The 17,372-nt window shown below is 39.1% G+C and overlaps 1 protein-coding gene across 1 annotated transcript in view; it reads right to left on the bottom strand.

Annotated features, from left to right (window-relative positions):
- AMPH (amphiphysin) overlaps positions 1 to 17,372 on the bottom strand; it is a 171,884-nt gene that overhangs the window by 45,489 nt on the left and 109,023 nt on the right. The window contains exons 7-10 of the mRNA XM_018558778.1: positions 10,977 to 11,062; positions 8,251 to 8,326; positions 5,414 to 5,496; positions 75 to 216 (exon numbers count right to left, since the gene is read on the bottom strand). Of these exons, the coding sequence (XP_018414280.1) occupies positions 75 to 216; positions 5,414 to 5,496; positions 8,251 to 8,326; positions 10,977 to 11,062 (387 nt within the window). The remainder of the gene's footprint in view (positions 1 to 74; positions 217 to 5,413; positions 5,497 to 8,250; positions 8,327 to 10,976; positions 11,063 to 17,372) is intronic.

The following is a 17,372-nucleotide window of genomic DNA, read 5'->3' as shown; positions in this document are numbered from 1 at the left end:
TATATATATATATATATACACACACATACTGTATATGTGTGTGACTTCAGTTTTCAGTTTTTCAGTTAACATACCTGTGATGGAGATTTAGGCCTTGCTGGTCCAGGAGATGACACAGGTGCTAATGTATGGTTTGGACTTGCTACTGGACTGGGGATCTGTGAAACCTCTTCAGGTGGGGATGGAGTCTTTGCAATGCGAAGGGGTCCAGAATCACTAAAACATGAAAGGAAAGTAAAAAAGTAGGATTGGTCAGACCTGTATTAGCTAAATTGTGATATGCCAGTGCACCATTTCTGGTTGCTATTTTACTTTGTTCACACTGAAATGGTTTAGTATTGCAAAAGCAGCTTTTAGATTAGCCCTTAAAATGAATACTTTACAGTAAAAAAGGTTATTCTTTTAACTAGTTCAGTTCACCAGAAATTATACATTCTATTAGCAAGCATGTTGTAGTAGCATAATGAAAAGGACAGCAAAACTTGGGGGCTAGCAACTATATTTGCTTCCCAAATTAAGCAAAACCCATTGCTGAGGGTCCCCTGGCTATTGATTGTACAACATACTTAGAACTACATTTCTTTTCCTAGGAAAAATAGCACACTGACACTTTCAGTTTGATTCACTAAAGGCAAATAGGCTATTTACTTTGAAGGGAATACTTACTTTGCTAGGGAATTCGAGAATGAGTCAAAGCTCTGCTGATATCCATCATCCAACCATGGGCAAGCCAAAATACAATCTTTCTATTTTGCCTTACACATGCTTGGGTATGCTTTGGAAAAGGACATTTCACCTCATTCACTAAGCTTAAAGAAGAAGTATGGAGTAAGTGAATTACACTCATCCCCATAGTTAGAGTTGATGTATGACATTGAAACTGTCACATGTCGGCCCTATTGCTCGGGAAGTGAGTGAAAACATACCGCCACTTGCTCACTTCCAGATCATCTACTGTCAGTCACCGCTCCCCATAGGGATTCCCATCTCCCCTCTCCAATCCTCCAGTGCTGACTGGAGGGATGGGGTAGGGGGCGGCATAGCTGGCTCTGTCTCTAGATAGGCAGATCCCGCTGTCAATCAGCCAGCGGGGTGGATCTCCACAGTATTGTTGGGATCCATCCCGGCTGTGGCACACTCAGTATGTAGCAGGCAACAGCCCGATATATAGTGAGTTTTGGGTAATGGGAGGATGTTAGTATATGTGCTACTGTGACCCTAAAGAGAACTATGGGGAAAAAAGGTTACCTCATAGTTCTCTTTTAAAGAAATTCCATTGCAAAACAGCCTATTTGCCTTCAGTAAATCAACACATTGAAGTCCCAGCTACTACTAAACTAATGTATTAAACTGCATGATTGAGAATTTGATAATCAATCATACTTGAAAAGCACAGCTAAACAATGCTTTTACCCAGGCCTGGCAATCCACTCACCATCGTTTTCTGTTGCAACATTAAAAAAACAAAATTATTTTGTGTTAAACAGCAATTCCAGGCAAGAAGTGAAACCAATAAGTGAATAGCTAATGCTATCCAATAGACACTGCATCCATGGTAAAGTCCACTCAGTTTAATTAAAAAAAAGCCACACTATCACAAGGCCATTGCTTGCCTCCTGAAGAAATTCCATTTGCTTTGCTATATCTGACAGACAAACAGACCCAGAACCAGCATGCACCTGAATACACACAATCAGTGCTCAAGTGGAGAAAAGGATACAATACTGCTGCAGAGAAACTTTGAAGAAGAACTTTAGGTAAAAGTGTTCCTAACCCTCTCGGTGGGACTACCCCAGCACTGCAAGGGTAAGTGCTTGTTTTTTCTAGGTGCTAAAAAATGTGATGGCTGCGCCCTGTCTGAACCCACAGTAAGTACGTCAATACCAAACGACTATATGCAGTTCCAAACTGACCGAGTCGTCACTGTAAAAGTGGCGATACCACTCCCAGCCTCACCCTGCACAGAGATTTCCCAGCTCACAGGACAACAATCTCAGGCCAGCAGACTGAGAGCAAATGTCACCAGGGTTGGTTAACTCTGCAGTTAACCCTTTACTCACAAAAGAGTAGCTGCCATCATGTGTTTTAATGGAAACACTCACCGTTCTCAGCAAATGCTTTGACAATTCAAAATCTTAAACACAGCCTGTGATACCACTGTCCTTTCAGACAGGAATATGACAGGGTTACTATACAGTAATCTCTTCACGGAGGCAAGGATACTCTAAGTTTTTATTTAGAGCACAGAGATAAGCTTAATGATTTTTTCGATTGTTTTTTAATTAAAGAAACAGCGCAGGAAAATTTACAGAAAGAAGAAACAGAGATAAAAATACAAGAACAGTAAAATAAAAAGGAATACAAGTCCTGGTTTTGGTAGATTCTGGCAGAGTCTGATTCAATGCCCAGGAGATGGATCTAGATTAGGGTCTCTCATAGTAAAGCAAAGGGTTGGTCCATGATGAGATTGAGTTTCTTCTTGATGGTCACGTGAGAGCCTTTCTGTTGATGTTACATAAGCACTTCCTCTTGATGTTAAATGAGAGCCAGTCACTGCCCTGCACAGCTGCTTTTTGACAGTCCACTAGGGGGGTGTCACTGATCCAGCCCATAAGCCAATTAGGAAAGATTAGAGAAGGTGAGCAGGAGGGCTAAACATTTTATGATCCTCTCCTCTGCCCCTCCCAAACTGTTAATTCAGTCACTATCAACATAGTTTAATATTCTTTCATATTACTATGTGATAACCCCTAAATTATTGTGTGTCATGATATTAGCTTCTGATGGACACCAAACTTGACCACCTTGTGGTTTAGGGCTGTCCCAGGAGGGTTTAGGCTTCTGGATTTCCTAAGCTACTTAGGTTTATCTTGTACAGATTTTATTTTAGGAGACACCTCTCTCTATATATATCTATATATCTATATATATAGATATATTAACACAGTCTAGAGTTATAAATGTTAAGCTATGTGATACTTATATGTTTATTGCCCCAAATTAATCCAAGAAGAGACATGCTCAATTCCAGAAGAAAATCTATGGGTAAACCCTCAAGCTGGACCCTTTTCTTAAGAACTGCTTTGATTTAGCGAGTCTTCCATTTGTGACTCATCGGCAGTAACACACAATAGAAAAAGAGGCTTCATGCAGTCATGTATCAGCTATACAGCTGCACTCAGGTGGCACGGTGGTGTAGGGTTATCAGTTCTGCCTTGCAGCACTGAGGTTCTCCAGTTCAAATCCTCACATTAGCAGCACATTAGTCAGCACATTATTTGCAAGGAGTTAGCATGTTCTCCCTGTGCTTGTGTGGGTTTCCTCTCACCCCCCAAAGACATGCTGGTAGAATAATTGGTTTCTGTCTAAATCAGTCCTGAATATATGCATGTAATATAGGGACCTTAGCTTGTAAGCTCCTTGAGGGCAGGAAGTGATGTGAATGAGCAACTACTGTATGTAAAGCGCTGCATAAATTGTTGGTGCTATTAAAATAAATACATATACAGCATCAGCTATGGGGATTGAATTCATGGATTGAAGGTTCAGCAGATCACTTTCTGCACATTTTTACATGACAAGACCAGTCTATAAAAACAATTTGTGAGTGCCACTGTTTGCTATTTTTTTAATAAAGGTATTGCGGAGAGGCATTTTCTGTTTGTCTCATAGTGCTCCAGAACAAGCATGCTGCAAATAATTGTTAGAAAAGAGTAACAATTACTTTTCCTCTACACTTGTTCTTGGTCAGCTTGAAGACAAATCATGACAGCCACGGAACTAGCATTCCTAAAGATGGAATTTACCAATGGCAATATCCATAATTTGCACACACAAACAAGGTTTATAAGAGTTTCCATTTTATTACTGTACCTTGAGGCACTGTAACTCTGAACAAGCCCAAAAACAGTGGCAGTAATAGTCCAAAATATCTGTTTACTGTTCATATTTTTTTATTGTTTTCTCAGAGGTTCACTTTCTGTCATTCATGCTCATCTGTCATTTTTGCATTACTCATAAATCTTGTAATGATTTGATAAAAGTGTCATATATATTTTAGTCTCAGAATCTAAACCAATAAAATCAATATTGGGTAGTTGGATATGTCTCTACTAGGATTTTGACTACAGCAGGTAACATAAGATCAAAAACAGAAGAAATTAGTCCTGTAGAATTTACCAGGATTTTGTTTGCTATATAAGGTGATGTTTCCAGGCACTCCAGCTAAAGAATCTTACTGTTGCGGCAATGTAGATTTTATTTCTTAACCACTTGAAGACCGGGGTGTTTCACCCCCTTCCTGGCCAGGCCATTTTTCAGTATTCAGCGCTGCGGTACTTTGACTGACGTTTATTCTGTCATGCAACGCTGTACTGATACGAATTTCATACCATTTTTTGGGGACACATAGAGCTTTCTTTTGGTGGTATTTAATCACCACTGGTGATTTTTTACTATATAACACAAAAAGTACCCTAAATTTTGAAAAAAAACATGTTTCCCTATAAAATGTTATGAAACATTTATTTTCACCCCAATTTTTTGGTATAATATAAAAGACGGGGTCACTTTGCGTAAATAGACACTAAACAAGTCAACCTTTAAAAATGCGCGCGCCCGCAAAATCGCAGAAAACGATCGCAACCAAAATTGGCCATAGGCGACACTTTAAACGTTTTTACCGCTCATCAGTTTAGTGTTATCAGTGATTGATGGCCCTAAAATTATTGCTCTCACTCCGACGTTCGCGGCGATATGTAACATGTGCTGCATAATGGGCGCAATCGTCGTTTTCGTACATAGGCGCACCCAACGCATGTTTGCATGTGTTTGTGGCTGGGGCGGGGCACTTTACAAAAAAAATTTGTGTTATTTTTTTTAATTATTATTTGTGAATATTTATTTTACCTTCAATATTTTTTTTAATGCTGTAATTTTTTTTAAAACTTTTTTTACACAACTTTATTGCTATAACATAGGGGATTAAGAAATCCCCTATGTAATAGCCAGTTCACCAAACAGGTCCTCTTTATGGAGACATCAGGTGGACACAGGTACGGGGGGGTGGAGGAGGGGGGAGGCCGCACACCCGCAGCTCCTGCAAGCGATCGGGTGTCTCTAGAGACGCCTGATCGCTTGTATGTAAACAGCCATCGCTGGCTGTTTACATGCTCACATTTTCCCCTCTCGTGTGTGCGCTGAGTGCCGCACACGAGAGGGGGGAGGGGCCGGACGTCTTAAGACGCCCTCCCGCTCCTAGCAGACTTCCGTCCGGCCGTTCACAGACCAGTTAATTTATCCTGGACAATTTAAATCCTAATTGAGAACCTAAATTGCATATATACACAATACTGTGTCTTAACAGTATTTTAATTCAAATTATCATAAAAATCATATTTTTAAAACTACCCACCTTGGTGCTCCTTGAATAGTAAAAGCTTTATCTGCATGCTGCTCTCCTAATTTGGTCATAACCTCAAAGAGTTTGTGACACAGCTGCCAATAAAAAAAGGAAAGAAAACCATCAATTAACATTCATGAAACCATATGCTGAGAATGAGATGTGTCACTTTGGTGAGAGGATTTTAGAAAGTTCTTCAAGCTCTTATGGTTCTCTATGTTCCTGTCAGTCAGGGAGATTTCCCTTACTTCTCCACTACTATACAGAGGTCAGAGACAGCATTTAACATTTTTTACTGTCAGAACTGTCATTTCTTATTGCTGTCTGTGTCTTCTATGCATTATGTCACCTACAACTGCAGCTCCTCTGTTCCTATTCCTCTTTGAACAGGGATCCCCAAGGGTCTGTCCTCAGAACCCCTTCTGTTCTCTATCTACACCTTCTTCCTTTGTCACTTGATAACCTCCATTGGCTTCCATTACCATTTCTATGCTGATGACACCAAATCTATCTCTCTACCTCTCACCTCACCCCTTCACTGTCCCCATTCATCACTGCTTTATTACCTGACATATCAGTATGGATGTTACACCACTTCCTAAAATTAAAATTTTCTAAAAGCGAGCCAATTATATTTCCTCTTCCCCTGTGTCCCCTCCCCTAACTTTTACATCAAGATCAGTATCACAATTATCAGTCAAGCCCCAAATCCAAACCAAATCTTACCACCTGCACCTCCGTAACATTTCCATCATTCGCCCCTCCCCAACACCTTATTCACTCTCTCATTATCTCCTACTTTGAATATTGCAAGTTCATTATTGTTGGCCCAGCTCTGCAAAGCCGATCCTCTATTCAGTATATGATGAATGTTGCTACCACCCTCATCCACCTTACCAGCTGCTCAGAGTCCGCCACCCCTCTCTGCCAATGCCTCCACTGGCTTTCAATTGCCCAATAAATTAAATACAAAATCCTAACAACAACATACAAAGTCCTCCACAACTCTGGTCCAAACTACATTACCAACCTCGTTTTAAAATATAACACAAAGCATCCTCTTCACTCCAACCAAGGCTGTGCTCTCTGGCTCCCTCATCACTGCCTCCAGAGCATCCCCCATACTTTGAGAATATCTACCTTAATTTGTTCGGCTATCTCCTACTCTGCCTTTAGATGATCTCTGAAAAATCATCTTTTCAGGGACGTCCATACCACCTATACCTAACAACTGAAGCTTTACTTTCTCCATTAACTCATCCCAACATTGTTATTACTTTTTACATCACTTCCCCCTCCCTTTTAGAGTGTAAGCTCTAATGAGCAGGGCCCTCCTAAACCCCTTTTCTGGAATTGTATTATAACTGTACTGTCTTACTTTGTATTTTAAAGTGCTGCACAAACTGTAAAGATTTACCTTCACAGCTGTAACAAGATCAGGTGCCCTCAAAGTAAAATTTCCCCTAAACTGTTCCGGTGTCAAGTTGAAAATTTGGATTTTCCTCAAATGTTTTAGGTTATGATGACACATACATAGGGTGAATCTCCCCAATGGGGGCACACACAGCAATAAATGCCAGATGACAGTTCAAATCCTTCCGCACTCTATCCAAAACAAAAAAAAATGTTTTGGGAGATGCACTTCATTCATTCCTAATTAGGATTTATGTGGCTTGTACTACAACAAAAATGTATGAATGCATAAATGTTTCTACCTACTATACTATAGTAATGGTATAGTATTGCATCCCTGTTTATAAGTTAAGTTTGAGCAAGACAAAAAAGCAAAAACTTGGGCTATCACGCTTTGGTATGGCTTCTGGCTAAAGAGGATTGCTGGTTTGAACCTCCACCCCATACCCCCACACACCATTGCTTGAGACCTTCTTTATAACTCTACAAAAAAAATGTGTAGTTTCAGCAGTCCTGTTGATTTAAGATGGATGCCTTTTCTTATTATTCAGTTTGTTTTCTTTTATGACCTGGTACCATCATAATTCACTGCAAAAGAAGAGTTGCTGACATTTTTTTTTTCTAGAAAGCTCTGCTGAGGAAAGCAATAAAAATAATGCAGCATTTATTTTTCTTCCACATGCACTGTTTAAATATGGCACAGCTGGGAGACTTGAATTAAGTTGAGCAATAAATATGCAGCATTTCAGCTCACTATAATGCATGTGTTCAAATAAGGAACAGACTTTAAAGCAATGCCAAAGTGAAATAAAAAAGCTAGTAACACAAGCAGTTATTTTAAAATGAAGCAAATTGTTTCCAGAGAGAAATAGTTTTCTCATTATTTCCTTTAAATTTTCAGAACATACAGGAGATGGTAAACTTGTCAGTTTACAAATAAATCCGGCAATCCTTCAATGACTTTCATGCTTGTAGACAGAGTTACAAGGCAGAAGAAATTCAATTGTTTTCAAGCTAAACACTATAAATCTAGAGAGATGATTTTGTGATAAAGGAACATAAAGTTGCCAATAATTCCACAACCCTTATGAGTAAATAATAATTACAGCTGCAAAAACATTGTTTAGAAACAGTTCATTTTTCTAAGGTGCCGATGCATATTCCTGTAATTGAGCATTTCCAGTTGTTAAGCACTGTATGGCTAAGGAACAAGTCCTGAATCTTGTCAATTTGTAGTTTAACTTATTTACATACCATCTTTTATTATGTAATTTACTTTTTATCTGTTTAACATCTTTTTATATATTTTGAATCTTGCCATATTAGCTGTTATGTGTTCAGTGTTCCAAAAGCTTGTATTTTTTATTGGCCATGACAATGATGTATTTTGAACAGATGCATTAAATATTTAAACATTGATACAAAATATAACTCACCCCTGTGATTTCCTTGTGAAACTTTGACTCCAGTCCAGATATGTTTTGGAAAGTGTTCACATAGAAACCAATTCGCCTGGTTATTAATGGGCATAAAAGAAAAAAAGGAGGTTACTGCATATTTTGTGAGTCAGTCATATTGTATATAATATTAATCATATTTAGCATAACTTATATATGTTGTGTATTTATTGTTAGGAAGAGCGCATCTTTGCAGTGGGGAGAAGGCACATCTCGACACTGTGGGGTCTACACCTGAAGCGAAGTGAGCCGAACGCTGTTCAGCTATTCACTTCAGGCTGGTACGGCTGATTTCACCGGTATATCGGCTGAAATCAGCCGTACATCAGGTGGCTTCGGGTTGGCCGAACATGCTCAGCATGTTCGGCCGACCCGAAGTGCAGAAGGAGTTCGACTCAGCCGATCCAACATCTGGATCGGCTAAGCCGAACCTCCAGCAGGCTACTCACTGCTTTTCAGGCTATTCTTATAGATGCCGCCCAACTTGTTTCTATTGGCCGGCAGGTCTGCTGCCATAAAAAAAAGAGAAAAAAAAAAATTTTCGCCATAGGAATGCATTGCTAGATTCCTATTGGCTATTTCAATTTGCAATAGCCAATAGCAAACTAGATATTGCACCCGCCCTCTGCTGCTGTTAATCACTAGTGGGGACCTGATGGAGAACTGCAGCAGTGGGCGGGTGCTATGGCTAGTTTGCTATTGGCTATTGCAAATTTAAATAGCCAATAGGAATCTAGCAAGGCATTCCTATGGTGAAATTTTTTTTTTATTCTGACGCCAGCCAACGGCTCCGTGTCACAATAAAAAAGAAAAAGCAGTGTTTCTCTCTGGTGCGGCCGGGAGCGGGAGACTCCCGGAGCACCCGGGAGAGTTAGGCTGTCTGGAGATCAGTGTCCCCGGTTAGCTGGTAACCAGGGACGCTAATCTCTCTGCAAGTGGCCGGAGCCAGCCGGCCGTAACATCACGGCTGGCTCCGCCAAGCTGTTAGAAGCTGAAGCATATGCCTTCGGCTCGACTGAGCCGCCCGGCCAACTTCGGAAACTGTACGGACTATAGTGAATAGCCTGTACAGCAGCCCTTCGGTTCTACTGAACCGAAGGGGTCCTGGGGCCAAAGCTAGCCGTAGCTGCAGCTAGATCCTTTGGCTGCTTTGTGAATAGACCCCTGTGTATTGAGGTGTGCTGTAATTCAGGTGTGTTGGGGTGTCATTTACAATAAATAGCACCACAGCACAGCAATGCACATACACAACATTGTGAAGCCAGCAGTCACCTGATTTCAGTAAACAGAAATGTGATCTACCCAGGGCCAATGGTTGCCTCAGGTGGCATCTCATTGGGTCAAGTGGGGTGGTGTGCCTGCTGCCCCCTTTCCGGCGAGAGCGCCCCAAGCTGCTAAGAGCTCTTCACTTACCTTCAGCTATTTTTTTACCAAATAGCTTTTATTGAAAATAATGCATGGTATACAGACATATCCAAGTTACACCGAAGCATTTTAATGTCACACATTTTGGTTGTAGTACATAAGGGTGGCCACTTGGCGGCCATTACAGGACCCCAAGTCAGTAATTAAAATCAATGTGTAGCTTGTAAGAGATGGTGCAAAGATAATGTAAGTCTGGTTGTGGTCTATATACCAGTGTTATAGGGTGGTATATGGTATTTAAGTGTTTAGGTGGTAGAGTGTATATTGAACGGAGACCCTGTGTAGAATTCTTGGAGTAGATAAGATGGGGATGAAGGTTAGATAAAGGGAGGGCTATGAAGGGTGACAAAAAAGAAAACATAGGGAGGGGAAGGGAGGGAAGAAAGGTATTGGGTTCTGGCTATGTCATTCCCAGAATTACTTAGCCAGGGGCCTTATGAGCATTTCTTTAGAGAATGTCTTTTCTTTTCACCAAAGGTAAAAAGTAAAATAAATGAATTACCTATATAAGAACACAGGATCAGCACCCTCCACGGGTAATTATTGCATTTTTATTATGCCTATAATATAATCTATTTAGTTAGACAATACATGATATAACCCTAGATCCAACATTCTGCATTTTTATTAAAATATGCAATTATTTACTATCTCTGCATGTTCAGAGAAGGCACAGGAAATATAACATTCTTACTATTATAAAGAGGGTGAACCTTACAGCAGCTATCATTTTTCCCTTGAAGCACAAATGTTGGAAATGTGTTTTCTAAATAGTAAATGTGGGGGCACATGTACTTTACAAATACAGTATATGCTAACATGTGAATGTTTTAATGTAGGAACCAGCAAATCCATTAACTATGCCCCAATGTCTCTGCATTTTTCACTATAGTTTTTTCTTTTTAGTGTGTTGCGGTATCAGCCTAATGAAATATGCCTCCCTGGCAGCTGGCATAGGCAAGCCACCTGTGGCAATATTATAACCTTCATTCATTACAGTCTTTGAACAAGCAACAATTTAACATGTATAATCACTTGATGACTAAGTACATATCTCAGGAAGGTTTCTTGAGTTTCTGTGTTGGCATATATAGCTTTGTTGGAAACTGGAAATAATGAAACGCTAAAATAGATGTAGCTGGCATAGAAATGACATTCAGGAGTTCGAAAATTTCACCTCTTTTCACAGTAAACAATGTAATCATGTGATCACATATTATGATATCGTACGACATATTACCTTATCTGCATACATTTATTCCAATAATATTGCCCAGTACCTGGACCATAGTGAAGGTAACTCCTCTTGTAAGTCTGTATTGAAATCTTCAAATACTTTTTGTGCCTTTTGAAACTCCTCTTCTGCCTAAAATAAATATGAATGTACAATTACACACAAAGTCAGCCAAATAAATGTTTTAATTGCACATGGTACATCCTTGGCTGATTACTCTGCAAGCCACACTTATAAAGTTAGAGCACCCACCAACACTCCATCCTGCAATTTTCACAAATAAAGATAACCCCTTTTTGCACTGGGATCCAGGGACTATTAACTTTAGACTTTTTTAATGTACTTTAAGATTGGCTTTAATGTAGATGCAAACACACTAAGGGATAACAACATACCATAACAATTCTCACTACAGTCTTATTTAAAGTATATATTAACAAAAACTTTTTTTTTTCTAAGTTTTGGGTAGAGTGGGAAATAATTAGACCATCTGGTATTAGTATTAATTCCTCTGCTTGCTTTTGAGCCCATAGTTATCCCACCTTACATAGGGATACATGAAGTGGTTCTCCTCACATCACATACAGCTTCCTTGTAAACAACAGGATGACCCACATAACAATGTCTATCCTGTCTTTAGCTCTACATTTTAAACATAATTCTGAAGTATGTATGAGATGTTCAGTTTTAAATAAATAACCTTTACTTGTATGGGTAATAGATATATATTTGTGTCTTTGAAAGCCTGTTTAACTGGTGCCTATTCTTACATTGTCACATGGCTTAGTCATGCCTCAGGCGAATCACTTCCTATTGAAATTTGTGTCATAAATCATCATGTGCCAAAACACAGCAGCTCATACCAGACTACACTGTTTAATGAAATCTCTTAAATAAAAAAAGAGCCAAAAGCAGCTATATTTGATTTATTTAAGATGTAGCCACAAGCATTGTAAAGTTATATAAAACATAATATCATTATATAAAATCAATGCTTATTATGAATTCATAAACAATGGATAATGGACTATCACTGATGACATGCAAATATTTGTATAGACATCCCCATAAGTGACTTTGATGTTAATTATAATTGTAGCAGACTATGCAACTACTACGGGACTCGAAAGCACCAGGGTCCCAGAACTGTCTGACTACATATTAATTTATGCCGGCAGAAAAAGCATTTGGAAAATGCATTTGGATAATATACTTTATACTTTTGATGACAGTTCAGCGTCCCCAGGTCAGTTGGGGATGCTGTTCTGTCATTATAACTGGGCATAGCTCCACCCAGCTTTCATTTGCAGGGTGAAAGGCCGGCCTTCAGCAGACCATTTGCCCGCTTCGACTGTCACTGAACCAAAGGGCTCCGGCAGTCGAAGAGAGCCGAAGGATCAGCCGAAGCTACAGTTCCAGGCATTGATGATACCATACACATTGATCTACTTTTACTTCATAGAAAACTGACATTCATATGGGGATAACTCAGATATAGCAGTCATCCAAAATGAGTGACTTTTTAAACAGCCATATGTGATTATATGTGTCATTACAACTTCCTGTTCGATTGAGAAAATACCATTTTATTTTGATAATGTATATGATTTAAAAAAAACAAAACAAAAAAATGACTGATACTTAAGATCTATGTGGTTATTGTGTGCTAAAGATGAACTGTGACCACATATCATTGAAATGAAATCATTGAAATTGACAGATGGCAGTCATTTTCATAGAAATAGGTTGTAGTACAATTATTAAAAGGTTGAAATTTAACTGATACCCTTTATTGAATAATTAAAATTTTGCAAAATGGAAGATTTCAAAACATATAAGGTTTATTTGTCTGGTATTGTGCGCTTCTTCAAAAAATTAGGTTAGCCAATAAAGGTTATTACTTAACCTTCAAACTTTCTTCATTGATTAATAGGTAACACAACATGACACTCTTACTGCTAAAGTTGTACTACAAATATAGTGTTTGGCAAAGTGTTAATATCTCCTTTAACCCCTTCCCACTCCCAATCTGTATCCTAACATTCCCCAGTATGGTGCCCTGTCTCGAGGATACACTAATGAATGTCCCCCCTGTGAGAGCCAGAAACCAGCACTTTGTACAACAGGAAACACAGGAACAGTCTATGCAGGCTTGTCTTGCACTTTTATTCAGCAAGACAGCAAAAAAACCTAGTTTCAATGCAGAAGGGTTTTGTTCAGCAAGTCCCTATCATAAAACAAACAAAACATCCATTAGTCTGAACCATTAACTACATTTCCTAACTAATAGGGTGCCCCTAATAAGTTCGCCAAAACAAACAGACAACTCTTGCACACTTTTAGTGTTGTGTCAGCAGTCAGCCTTTTCACCAAGCAGCAGGCCCCCACAGCAAAAAGTGCGCGCGCGAGAGAGAAAGAGCTCTAAGCATCAGCCATCTCACATACAAAAATACCAAATGAATGAGACTAATTAAGGTCTAGCTATCAGGTAAGACATGGACATAAGAATGGAGGCTTTGTCCCACCCAAAGCTCTACAACGCCTCTGGGCTCCAGGACCCATAAAAAGACTTCTCAGATTCTTAAAAAACAAAATTTTTATTTCTCCCTATTAGACACAAATATACTCACCTTGTCAGTGCTCCCTCTCCCCTCCTGCTTCCACCGCAGCCAAAGAAAACACATGAAAAAGCATGCAATGAATTCAACAGATTTGTGTACTAATTTATTAAAGAGGTAACCTCTACACTAGCAGTGCTAAAACTACAGCAATCTCCTAGAAGCAATACATTCTAACTAACGATTAAACAGTGCCCAAAATATATAAATATGATTTAAATGATAAAAATTGTCCGTTTCACAAAGTAATCCCATCCAAACGTTGTGGTTCCAAAAGACACCTCCAGAATAATGTGGAAGAATCGCCAACAAAAACACTTTTATGCTGCTGCTTTTCACAAAACATTATTACCCTAATGCCGACAAAGATTCAATGGCCAGATAATTTTTTTAATCTAGCATAGCATACTCTAATGGGAGTGTGTTTTTATGCCTTAACAGTAGACATGTGTGTTGGCTAAAAATTTGTTTTATTTTGTTCCATTTTCATTCAGATTTTTTATGATTTCATTTTTCTAAAAGTCAATTTGTTTCGGGATTCAGACGAAATCCAAATTTTCATTAGCAGTAGTATGTACAAATGTACGAATGTTCGTTATGGACCAACATTTGTTCATAACAAAAATTCGAACATACTACCACTAACACAAATCTGGAATTTTTTTTAAGTTCATGCTTAACACAGTAAAACTTCATTTGGGAAAGAAACTCAGGTGCATCTGAAATTTTAGTTATCAGAAATTTGTATTTGTTTTCATTCATTATTTCTTTGCATCCGAATGTACGAATTTCAGAAAATTTGTTCAAATAATGAATCTTTCCGAAATGAATGGCACATGTCTATTTAACAGTAAAGTTACCACACAGTCTTGGTTTGTATTATTTTTATTATGGCTACATTGACTGTGTATTTATAGTGATATGACAAACTGTGACTAAGGTTCTGAATAATCCCTAAAGGATAAGAAGGATGTAGAATGATAATAAACAAGGCCATATCTGACATTTTTAATATGAGAAGGCAAAATTTCTGGTAAGTTACATTCCCTAAGTGTAGAAGTGTCCACGTGGCTGACTGCTCCACACTAATCTGGATAGAACATTGGAATCAGAATGTGTAGATCGGAATAATGTATCAAATGGACAAATGGGCCTTTTTATTAAATGACCACTTTAATATGTATATTATATTTTCTGCACTTATTTTGTTTATTTTTTAAATAAACTGTTGTATAGGGGTAGAAGTTTATTGTACTTTGTTGTACTGTCACTGTTGTAATCACATTGCGGTTAAACATCTTTTTCTAGGTATGACTGCTTTGTTGGTCCTGGGTAGGGATGAGCAACCCAGGTAAAGTTACTTTGGCAAATCCAGCGGAAAGGCTGATAACCTTAAAGATATCACTGAACCCTATTGCAATCTATAGGAGCCATATTCTTGATATTGTTTACAGCATTTTACTGCAAAAACGTGAACTGTAAATAAATACACACACACACCACGACAAAATCCTTTATTGAAAAAAAACTGCAAACAATGCCCCCCAATATAAATCCATCATCAATCACATCATCCAGCGATGTAGAGTATATCCAGCATAAACAATGGCCTGCCACGATGACAATAGGCTACATGAAAATGTTGCACTGCCACTGCTAATTGACAGGATACCTGGTGGCTGCTTTGTTTACATTTTAGCAGCAGGGATTTAGGTGGGTGAACAAGCCGTTTGCTGGTCAAAGGCTCGAAGCTCAGCCCTAATTGTGGATAAGAATAATGCAGACTTAATTTATTTATTTGTTTATCGAACACGCTAGCCTATTCACTTCAAATACCCAATTTAGTTCAAAGAAATTTCAGAGAATATAAATTTCCCCTGAGTCTGATTGCATATTTGCAATGCAGCAAAGTTACTGTTAAAATAAGCCCTTAAATAAATAAGCTCCTATGTGTATTAATGCCTTTCATACCAATGTTTTCGAAAGCGGTACATGTTAGATGAATGAAAAAAAATGCATCACTTTCCGCTTGTTGACCTTATGTATAAATGTATAATAACACCCATTCTTTAACCGGCAAAATAGGAAGCAAGGAGCAGATAAGTACTGCCGGGGCGGGGGGCCTTGTAGAACCCTGCCAGTTTTTTCCAACAAGTGGCATGTTGCTAGGCACTTCTTCAGAAGTGTCTATTCATAGGGACACAAACTGGCAGGACTCAGCCATCTTTGGTCTTTGGTAAGTGCTCTATGCTGTAATGGCTGCCTCTAGAACTCAGAGAAAGGGGTGAGCACCTCCCTCCTGTGCCCCCAAGTGGCAGGACCTGTGATTAGTGTTGGCTTGGGGTTGTCTGGACAATGTTCCTCCTATGCTCTATGAGGATGATACCAAGCTGCTGATTGCCATCAAACAATCAGCCAATTCCTACAGCCCCAAACTGTGAATGCACAATGAGTGGCTGCAAGTACAGGGGGCACACACCATCTGCGTGAATGCCTACTACGAGTGTTGTGCTGCCTGGGGAGTGCTTTATTTGTTCATATGCCTGCACCGTGTTCTTCACTGGTGTTTGTGCTGGATCTGCATAACGCATTGTGGGATGTACATTATAAATACATGCTATTGTCACAGCAATATTATGGGCAGCTCTAATTATACTCTGACCCCTGAACTCTGCGATACTTACTCCTTCTCTTATACTCTGCATTACTTACTCCTGTCCTCTGAACTCGGCTTTACTACTGTCCCTTGTACTCTGTGTTACTTACTCCTGTCCCCTGACCTCTGCATTACTTACTACTGCTCCCTGAACTCTGCATTACTTACTACTGTCCCCTGCACTCTGTGTTGCTTACTACTGTCCCCTGCACTCTGTGTTGCTTACTACTGCCCCCTGTACTCTATATTACTTACTCCAGTCCCCTGAACTCTGCATTAATACTATCCCCTGAACTTTGCATTACTACTATCCCCTAAACTCTGCGTTACTTACTACTGTCCCCTGAACCCTGCTTTGCTACTGACCCCTAAACTCTGCATTGCTTACTACTGCCCCTGCACTCTGTGTTACTTAATATTGTCCCCTGAACTCTGTATTACTAACTACTAAGCTCTGAACTCTGCATTACTTACTACTGTCCCCTGAGTTCTGAGTTACTTACTGTCTCCTGAAATCTGCGTTACATACTACTGATCTCTGAACACTGCCTTATATACTACGACCTCTGAACTCTTTGTATTATTATATTTTATAATTTTTTTAAAACTTTCCTTACTTTTTATTAGGGCATTTCATGTGTTTGGCTTGTACCGTGTACTCCCACACTAAAACCCATTCACTGTGAAGTGACACTTTATTAGCTATGCCAACAGGTGTTCAGTGTGCAGCATTTTACTTATTTTAAATGTTTATTTTGTCTTTATATCTTAATTGCCTCTTGTTCTAAAAGTCTGTGACCAATTGTTTGAGGACATGTTAAAAACGAAGGATGTGGCTTGGTTACACTTTCAGGGCTATTTACAAAAGGTTGTAGAGTTTGGAGAAGGCAGGAGTAGGGAACAATCTAGGACAACATAGCTGAACTGGAAAGTGAGCCAAATTGGAGACTTTTTCCAAATTAGCTATTTTGACCTGGGTTGCTCACTTCTCCTGCCTTCTCCAAACTCTTCACCCGTTTGTGAATAACCCTGTTTGTGTTTTGGTAGTGTGGTTAAAAGTAGGTGTGGTCAGTATGGCGTCCTAGGATTTCATTTTGAAAACTTGGTAACATTATGTTAATGTCAAATAAAAATTGTTTACCTTTACTGTGGAGCTTTACTGACTAAA

Source organism: Nanorana parkeri, unplaced genomic scaffold (assembly GCF_000935625.1).
Source record: "Nanorana parkeri isolate BGI_ZX_2015 unplaced genomic scaffold, ASM93562v1 scaffold357, whole genome shotgun sequence".
NCBI lineage: Eukaryota > Metazoa > Chordata > Amphibia > Anura > Dicroglossidae > Nanorana > Nanorana parkeri.
The sequence above is the reverse complement of the archived record's forward strand: the minus strand, read 5'-3'. Positions and strand labels throughout refer to the sequence as shown.